The sequence below is a fragment of the Geospiza fortis genome, unplaced genomic scaffold (assembly GCF_000277835.1).
Source record: "Geospiza fortis unplaced genomic scaffold, GeoFor_1.0 scaffold26, whole genome shotgun sequence".
Taxonomy (NCBI): Eukaryota; Metazoa; Chordata; class Aves; order Passeriformes; family Thraupidae; genus Geospiza; species Geospiza fortis.
Window position 1 is genome coordinate 1,904,609 of NW_005054425.1, and position 8,408 is coordinate 1,913,016.

The window sequence follows — 8,408 nt, forward strand, 5'->3', positions numbered from 1 at the left end:
GATTTATTATTATTAAATATAACATAAATAACATAAATATACATAAATAATATATTATAAAATAACTATGATAATAAGAAATTCTAATAATATAATTATATATAACATTATAATTAAATGTATTACAAATAATATACATTATAAATAATATATATTATAAATATATATATATACATTCACATAAAATATACAATATAATATGAATACATGTATAGATACTTATAAAAGGCTTATAAATATATTTTATATAGAATATCAATAAAATAGGTATAAAATAAATTGGAATAAATATAAAATTCTAAAAACATAAAATATATTTTAATTTTATATTTTACCATATTTTAGTTCTATTTTATTAATTTTTATACTGTTTAAAATTAAGCCATTAATAGTATTACTACAATAATTACTACTACAATAGTAACTACTACAAGTTATTGTTAGTAGTATTGTTTTCTTCTTATTTATTATTATTTCTTTGGGTTTTTAAAATATTTTTTTTAATTTTGTATTTCTGTTTTAGGGAATTGCTATTTTTGGGGAATATCTTCTAGGGAGGGATGGGCAGGTCTGATCCTGCTGTGGGCAGTGATGGGGTCTCTGCATGCTCCCCCTGGCTCTTGTGTCCGTGTGTTTCTGGAGCTGGCCAAGCAGGAGAGAGCTCAGCCACGCCCAGCAAACTCCAGGGATGCTCCTGTTCTTGCAGGTGTTGCTGTGTTTGCCTGGAAAGGGGAGTCCGAGGATGATTTCTGGTGGTGCATTGACCGCTGTGTTAACGTAGATGGCTGGCAGGCCAACATGGTAAGGAGCCTTCTCCTGCCCTTCCTCTTCCTCCCTTCCACCCTGGGGCTGTTCCTGGGAGCCTGCTGACCTTGAATTTGACCTCCATTAATGGGGGGCTCTTGGAGATGGGCTGGGAACAGCCATGGGAATGTCAGGAGCTGCAGAGAGGATGTCCTGAGTTGGCACATCCCAAGGGCAAGGGAACAGCTCCTGGTGGAGCTGCCATCAGCCAAGAAATGGGACCTGTTTCCCCTGCAGGAGCTGCCCCAGCCACTCCTCTCTCAGCACAGGTGCCATCTGCCCTCTCCCTCCCAAAGCTGGGCTCATAGTGGGCACCTTCCCCTTGTCAAAGCCCATGTTCCCCCTTGGTGCATGGTCTGTGGTCACCAGTGATGTGTCCATGGGCCATGGCACCTCCCACAGCCTGTCCTCTCCTGTTTGCTTTCAGGGCATCAGTGTGGTGGTGTCCTGAGCTCAGCCTGGTTAGTTAGTGCTGCCTGTGGTCACCTTCCCAGGCTGCAGAGCAATAGCAGAGGCAGGAGATCCTGTTAGGATCCAGCAGTTCCACGCAGGGTTAAGGAATCTCAGTGTTTTAGAGGAGACCCCGAGTTGCAGGGGAACCTGGGAGTCCTGACCTCCAGGCCTCTGCCCAGACAGCCCCTCCAGCAGTGCCTGAAGATGCTTCTCCAAACCATTTTCCCCATCCTGTCCTCGGCCAGTGCATTTCCCAGTGGGAGGCCTGACTGCTCCCTGTTCTTCCTTGCCTGTTCTAGATCCTGGATGATGGTGGGGACCTGACCCATTGGGTTTATAAGAAATACCCCAGCGTGTTCAAGAAGATCCGAGGGATTGTGGAGGAGAGCGTGACAGGCGTGCACAGGTGGGAGCTTTGGGAAGGCAGACCCAGAGATCTCAGGGAGTTGCTGCTGTGTGCTCTGACCTGCCTCTGCCCTCTCCCAGGCTGTACCAGCTCTCCAAGGCTGGGAAGCTCTGTGTCCCAGCCATGAATGTGAATGACTCTGTCACCAAGCAGAAGTTTGATAACCTGTATTGCTGCCGGGAATCCATCCTGGATGGGTGAGTCCAGCTCTTTTCCCCATGAGACTTCCACATGGGTGGGTTTGGCTTTGGCTGCTTCTTAAGCAGAGATCAGGCTCTGCTGCTTTGACCTGGTTTTGGGCTTGACTGATCCCAACACAGGTCTCTCTCTGTCCCCCAGCCTGAAGAGGACCACGGATGTGATGTTTGGAGGGAAGCAAGTGGTGGTTTGTGGTTATGGGGAGGTGAGTTCTGTGAGCTGTGCTGGCCTCCCCCAAGCTCAGCATCCTGCAATTCCCTGTGCAAAGGCCACTTGCCCTTCCTATAAGGAGTAGATCCAACCTGGTGAGCAATAACCAGGGAAATCTTGCTGGGAGGAAGGAGATCAGTGATCACATTTCCTAGTTTGCTGCAGATGAACTGGGCTGCACAGCTGACAGTTGCTGGGAGCACTGGCCTGAATTATAACTACCCACGGGTACTCCCATCTGCTGTCCCTGGCCCAGGTTCAGCATCCAGCCTGGCTGTCACTGAGCAGGGCAGGCAGCTTCTCCCTGGGAATAATACTCTGGCAGAGGGAAATTGTATCATGAACCTGTCACTGATTCTACCCTGGAAGAGCTGGAGCTGGGAGCTGCCACCTTCCCTCCATCTGTGCACGTCTGTGTGGGTGTTTATCTTCCAGCACTGTGCAGGGACTGGCAGGAGCTGCAAAGGCTCTTCCCCGCAGGAATTTGCTCCCTAATTCATTTAGGCACCAGGGGAGTCCAGCTTTGCTTGACCAAGAGACTGTGCTGGCTCTCAGTGAGCGCTCTGGGTTGGTGCCTGATTCTGCAGGCAGGAGTTGTGCTGGGTGTTGTTGTCTGTCCTGAACTTTACTGGACTTCACAACAGGGGAGTCAGAGAATCCCAGACTTCCAGCCTGTATTTGGATTGGAAGGGAACTTCAAGCTCATCCAGTTCTACCCCCTGCCATGGACAGGGACACCTTCCACTTGACGAGGTTGCTCCAAGCCCCACCCAACCCTGAACACTTCCAGGGATGGGGAGCCACAGCTTTTCTGAGAAGTCCATTCCAATGCCTCACCACCCTCACAGGGAAGAATTCCTTCCCACTATCCCATCTAACCCTGCCCTCTGGCAGTGGGAAGCCATTCCTCCTTGTCACTCTGTCCTTGTCCAAAGTCCCTCTTCAGCTCTCCAGAAGCCCCTTTAGGCACTGAAAGGGGCTCTAAGGTCTTGCTGCAGCCTGCTCTGCTCCAGGCTGAGCACCCTTAGCTCCCCCAACCTGTTCACCCTGAATGGTTTCCCCTGTGGGTGTGAGTTGAGTCCCAGCTGTGTTCAGTAGACCCAGGGTTAGAGCTGGGTGATAAGTGAGGGTTGCTCTGGAAAGGTTTTTGGTCCAGCACCTTGCTGGTCACAAAACGGGGCTGAGTAGAGTCTGTGCAGCAGGGCCAGGTGTTGGTGTGGGTTGGTGATGTGGAGAGCTGGACTCTGTTTTAATTTTCCACTGAGGAGAGGGAGCGAGTCTGAGATGCTGTTGCAGGAACCCTCTGCTCCCTATGCTGATGTGGGCAGCATGGGATGGAGGACCTGCTCCCTGAGGAGTGCAGGATGGCTCTGAAATCCTGTAGCTTAAAGGCAAGGGGGCACTATGTGCTCCTCTGGGCTGTCTTTAATTCCTGCTTGGAGAAAGGCTCCTGCAATGCTGGGGCTGCACAAGCTGTGAGAGGTGGGTTGGGAAAGCTCCTGTCATGGATATTTCCAGTTGGGGCAGCCACAGCTTCTCTGGACAACCTGTTCCAGGGCCTTACCACTCCCACAGGGGAGAATTCCTTCCCAGTATCCTGTCTAATCCTGCCCTCTGGCAGTGGGAGGCTGCTGGCCTTGGAGGGGGAGCTGGGCTTGTGGCAGTTGTGCCACTCACCAGGTACATCCTGAGCTGTTCCTGGCATTGGGCAAGTGGCTGGGATGAGGATCTTCCAGCCTGGGATGGGCCTGGGCTGTTTAGGGCAGGGGCTGTGGCGCTGGTGGCTCTGTGTCCTGCCTCACTGCTCCTTCTGCCTTGGCAGGTTGGCAAGGGATGCTGTGCTGCCCTGAAAGCCCTGGGAGCCATCGTGTACGTCACCGAGATCGACCCCATCTGTGCTCTCCAGGCCTGGTAAGGTGCTCCCATCTGCTCAGGAGTGACTCTCTCTCTGCTCTTCCAAACCCTGCCAGAGGCTGGAGTGAAGCCAGGGATCTGTGGTGCATTTTGGAGAACATGCACCTTGTTGGGGTGTGATAGGAAAGGGCTTGGGCAGCTTTCAGGGGTGGGATACTGGGCAGAAGGTGTTCACTGGCTGATTTGGGGAGGCTGCTCAGGCCTCTATGCCACACATTCCTGGCTCATCCAACATTTCCAAGAGTGGGCTGGATATCCCAACTATTGCACAGCCTTCCCTCGTGGCACTGGTGTCCCTGGAGGGGTAGAGGAGAGCCTGGGCAGAGGACTGCCAGAGCAGTTTGGAGCTGCTGAGATCCCTCATGGCCTGGGGCAGAGAAGGAACAAGCTTCTCCTCCTCATTGTGGTCCCTATTCCCCTTTTTTTGCCAGCATGGATGGATTTCGGGTGGTGAAGCTGAGTGAAGTAATCCGTCAGGTGGATGTCGTCATCACCTGCACAGGTAGGGATAGACAAGGCTGGAGCAGGCTCAGGAGCACCATTCCCAAGTGGGGTCTCAAGGGAGCTGGGAATGGAGGACATTTCACTGCTCTGTGCTCCTAATTTTCCACAACAGCTGAGCTCTGCCAAGAGCTTTTCACCCTGATTTGCTGTATGACCACAGTCCTGGCCCAGAGCAGAGGGACATCTTGGCCACATGTTCTTAGTGTATTTTGGGATCTCCTAGAGCCTGGTTAATTCATAGGAGCAAAAGATCAAAGATTTGGGCACTGCCCAGGCTCCCCAGGGAATGGTCACAGTCCCAGTCCTGCCAGAGCTTAAGGGGTGTTTGGGCAATGCTCTCAGGCACAGGGTGGGATTGTTGGCAGTGTCCTGTGCAGGGTCCAGGAGCTGGACTTGATGGCCCTCGTGGATCCCTTCCAGTTCAGGATATTCCACAACTGCACTTGTCCCACATGTTCTCTGTCACAGCCACAAGGGTTCAGTCCCAGGGAAGCTCCTCTGATATTGCTCCAAGCTGAGCTTCTCTGACTTGAGTTCAGGGAAGGAGAAACCAGAGGGTTTGTGTTCCCACTGCTGTGGGGTCAGCTGTGCCCTCTGTGCCTGCAGGGAACAAGAACGTGGTGACCAGGGAGCACCTGGACCGGATGAAGAACAGCTGCATCGTGTGCAACATGGGCCACTCCAACACCGAGATTGACGTGGTGAGTGCTGCCACCCCTGGCTGTGAGTGCTGCCACCCCTGGCTGTGCCCGAGTGCTGGCACCCCTGGCTGTGAGTGCTGGCACCTCTGGCTGTACCTGCCTTCCTGGTGACTCCTCTGGCTGTGCCCACCTCTGGCACCTTTGGCTGTGCCTGCCTACTGGCTCCTGCCCTGACCCAGCCTGTGCCTGTCCTCTGGCTGTGCCCACTTGCTGGCTCCCCTGGCTGTGCCCATCTGCCTGCTGGCACCCCTGGCTGTGCCTGCCTGCTGAGTCCTGCCATGACCTCAGCCTCTGCCTCTCCTCTGGCTGTGCTCCCTGCTTGCTGGCTGCTCTGGCTGTGCCCATCTGCCAGGTCCTGCCCTGACCCAGCTGTGCCTCTCTGCTGGCTCCCTGGCTGTGCCTGCCTGCTGGCTCCTGCCATGACCTCAGCCTCTGCCTCTCCTCTGGCTGTGCCCCCCTGCCAGCTCCTGCCCTGACCCAGCCTGTGCCCTCCCGTTGCAGACCAGCCTGCGGATGCCGGAGCTGACCTGGGAGCGGGTGCGCTCCCAAGTGGATCACGTCATCTGGCCCGACGGGAAGCGGGTGGTGCTGCTGGCCGAGGTGTGTGGAGAGCTGGGCCATGGTGCTTTGGGCCTCCGTCAGGAAATCACACAGGTTTAGTCAGGTGGAAAAGTGCTGAGAGAAGCTTCAGGCCTCAAAAAAGGGTTTTTAAAATTTATTTAATTTATTTTTTGTTTTCCTTTCTTGAGGGTGGGCATGTCATATCCCACATGCAGCCACAGAGGTGCCTTGTGACTCCGTTCTTCCGAGCTGGGGTTCATCCCACTCAGGCAAACCCCATCTGTGCAGAGTTTCCCAGGTGCTGGGTGGCTCCTCTTCCCACAGGAGCTGTTCTGGCAGGAGGAGGGACTGGCTTTTCTAGGGACCACAATATACCCGTGCCTTGAAGTGAAGGGTTAAGGTGGAAACTGAAGCAGATTTGAAATGCTCTGGTCACCGTGCTCTGGTTCTCTGTGCCCCTGGTTCCTTGTGCAGGGAGGGGATGAGGGCGAATCCCATCTGGGAACTCAGTTTGGTTTGGATTTGGGAGCATGTCCAGCTGTGTGCTGACTCCTGCTTCCTCCCAGGGCCGTCTGCTCAACCTCAGCTGCTCCACGGTTCCCACCTTCGTTCTCTCCATCACAGCCACCACACAGGTCCGTACATGGGTGGGGCCCTGCACAAGCCTAGGGGTGGGGATGGTTTGGAAGGAGCTGGGAACATGCTGGGATTGGTCCTTGAGGTGGCACCACTGCCAGAAATACCATTTTTTCTGGGCTGGAGTTATTGCTGGCACGGACCCAGTGTTTTGGGTACAGCGAGTTTTGGGAGAGCTTTTAAATGAGTGGTTTCATGGCACAGATCCTGCTGGGCTGGAATACAGGTTTAACCTTCCCCCAGACAGGTTTGAACCCTCCTAGGACAGGTTTGTGACCCTCTAGCATGGGTTTAACCTTCCCCAGCACAGGTTTAAGCCCCTCTAGCACTGATTTAAGCTCCCTCAGCATGTGTTTAAGCCCATTAGCACAGGTTTGAGCTTACCTTAAAGCAAGGCTTTGTTTGGGCTGGGAACATGGAGGGGGCTGGTGGCACTGGGGACACTGAGGGGATTGATGGATTGATGGGACTGGGAACACTGAGGGGATGATGGGACTGGGAGCATGGAGGGTCTGGTGGCACTGGCACTCATGGGGAAGGACAGCCATGGTGACATGAATTCCCTTATCCTCACTCCTGTCAGCCCAAGGGGACAGGGAACAGGCCTGTGTTTTGGATTTGGTTCCCAACAGTGGAAGCCAGCTCTCAGATGCAGTTTCATCTGTCCTGAAGGAATCTGTCCTGCTTTTTGGATGCTGCCAGTTTCTGAGGAGCAGCCCCTCCATTTCCATGTGCTGCAGCAGCTGGGTGGTTTAAGAGGAGAAGAGCTGCTAACCCTAAACCACCATCATGGTTTTCCCTGGGGTGTTGAGCCCAGATGCTGCAAACAGGCTGGGTGATCCCTGCTCTCTGATCCCTCCAGTGGGATTATGGGGACCCAGACAGGGATGTACCCAGGGTGGGAGCCTGTCCCTCAAGGCATGTTGGAAATGGTTGCACTGTCCTTCAAGCTCCCAGATCCTTCTCTGCCTTTGTGAGCTTTGTGCTGCCCAAGCTGTAGGCCATTCCTGACTGTTCCCAGCTTATCCCTGTGCTCTCCACAGGCTCTGGCTCTGATTGAGCTCTACAACGCTCCCGAGGGCCGGTACAAGCAGGACGTTTACCTGCTGCCAAAGAAGATGGGTGAGTGAAGGAACTGACTTTCCCTGGGGATCCGTGTGCCAGCAGTGTCAGAAGAGCTCAAACCTGGGCTGGGAAACACTTCCAGAGGGACAGCAAGTTCAGGAAAGCCACAGGCAGTGACCTTAAAATCCATGGGGGTTATTTGCTTCATCTTTGTTAGTGTTGTGCAGCGTGGGAGGCATCCCACATCCTGCAGCCTCCCTTCTCTGGGATTTTCCATGCCCTCCTTGTGCCTTTAGGGGCACATCCAGCCCAGGCTTGGGCTCAGCCCTGCTTTGGGTGATGGTGAATCTGGGGTGCTGCTCATCCAGACCTTCCAGTCATCGCTGCCCGTGTTGTGGTGGGGTGTGGTCCCCCTGATCCCGTGTTCCCTGTCCCGTTCCCAGATGAGTATGTGGCCAGTTTGCACCTGCCGTCGTTCGACGCCCACCTGACGGAGCTGACGGACGATCAGGCCAAATACCTGGGACTCAACAAAAACGGGCCTTTCAAACCCAACTACTACAGGTGAGAGCTGCTGGGGCAGCAGCTCCCAGCTCCCCGTTGGTTTGGAGTTCTGCCTCCAGCTCCAAGGTCTCCAGCAGCAGAAGGATGTCCTGAGGAGGCCATAGAGATGCTTTGAGGGCTGGAGCCCCTCTGGGAGAGCTGGAAGGCTCCTGAGAGAGCTTAGAGTCCCTTCCAGTGCCTGGAGAGGGCAGGATTGGATGGAATATTGGGAAGGGATTCTTGGCTGTGAGGGTGCCCAGAGCAGCTGTGGCTGCCCCTGCATCCCTGGGAGTGTCCAAGGCCAGGCTGGACAGGGCTTGGGGCAGCCTGGGGCAGTGGAAGGTGTCCTTGCCTGTGGAATGAGATGAGCTTTAAAGTCCCTGCCAGCCCAAAGCAGTCTGGAATCCCATGCC

At 53.7% G+C, this 8,408-nt stretch overlaps 1 protein-coding gene across 1 annotated transcript in view; it reads left to right on the forward strand.

Moving 5' to 3' along the window:
* Positions 1-8,020, forward strand: part of AHCYL1 (adenosylhomocysteinase like 1) — a 10,618-nt gene extending 2,598 nt beyond the window's left edge. Inside the window, exons 5-15 of the mRNA XM_031061769.1 lie at positions 701-801; positions 1,557-1,663; positions 1,744-1,860; positions 2,003-2,066; positions 3,894-3,982; positions 4,417-4,487; positions 5,096-5,190; positions 5,692-5,790; positions 6,318-6,386; positions 7,431-7,509; positions 7,896-8,020. Of these exons, the coding sequence (XP_030917629.1) occupies positions 701-801; positions 1,557-1,663; positions 1,744-1,860; positions 2,003-2,066; positions 3,894-3,982; positions 4,417-4,487; positions 5,096-5,190; positions 5,692-5,790; positions 6,318-6,386; positions 7,431-7,509; positions 7,896-8,020 (1,016 nt within the window). The remainder of the gene's footprint in view (positions 1-700; positions 802-1,556; positions 1,664-1,743; positions 1,861-2,002; positions 2,067-3,893; positions 3,983-4,416; positions 4,488-5,095; positions 5,191-5,691; positions 5,791-6,317; positions 6,387-7,430; positions 7,510-7,895) is intronic.
* The last annotated feature ends 388 nt before the right edge of the window (positions 8,021-8,408 follow it).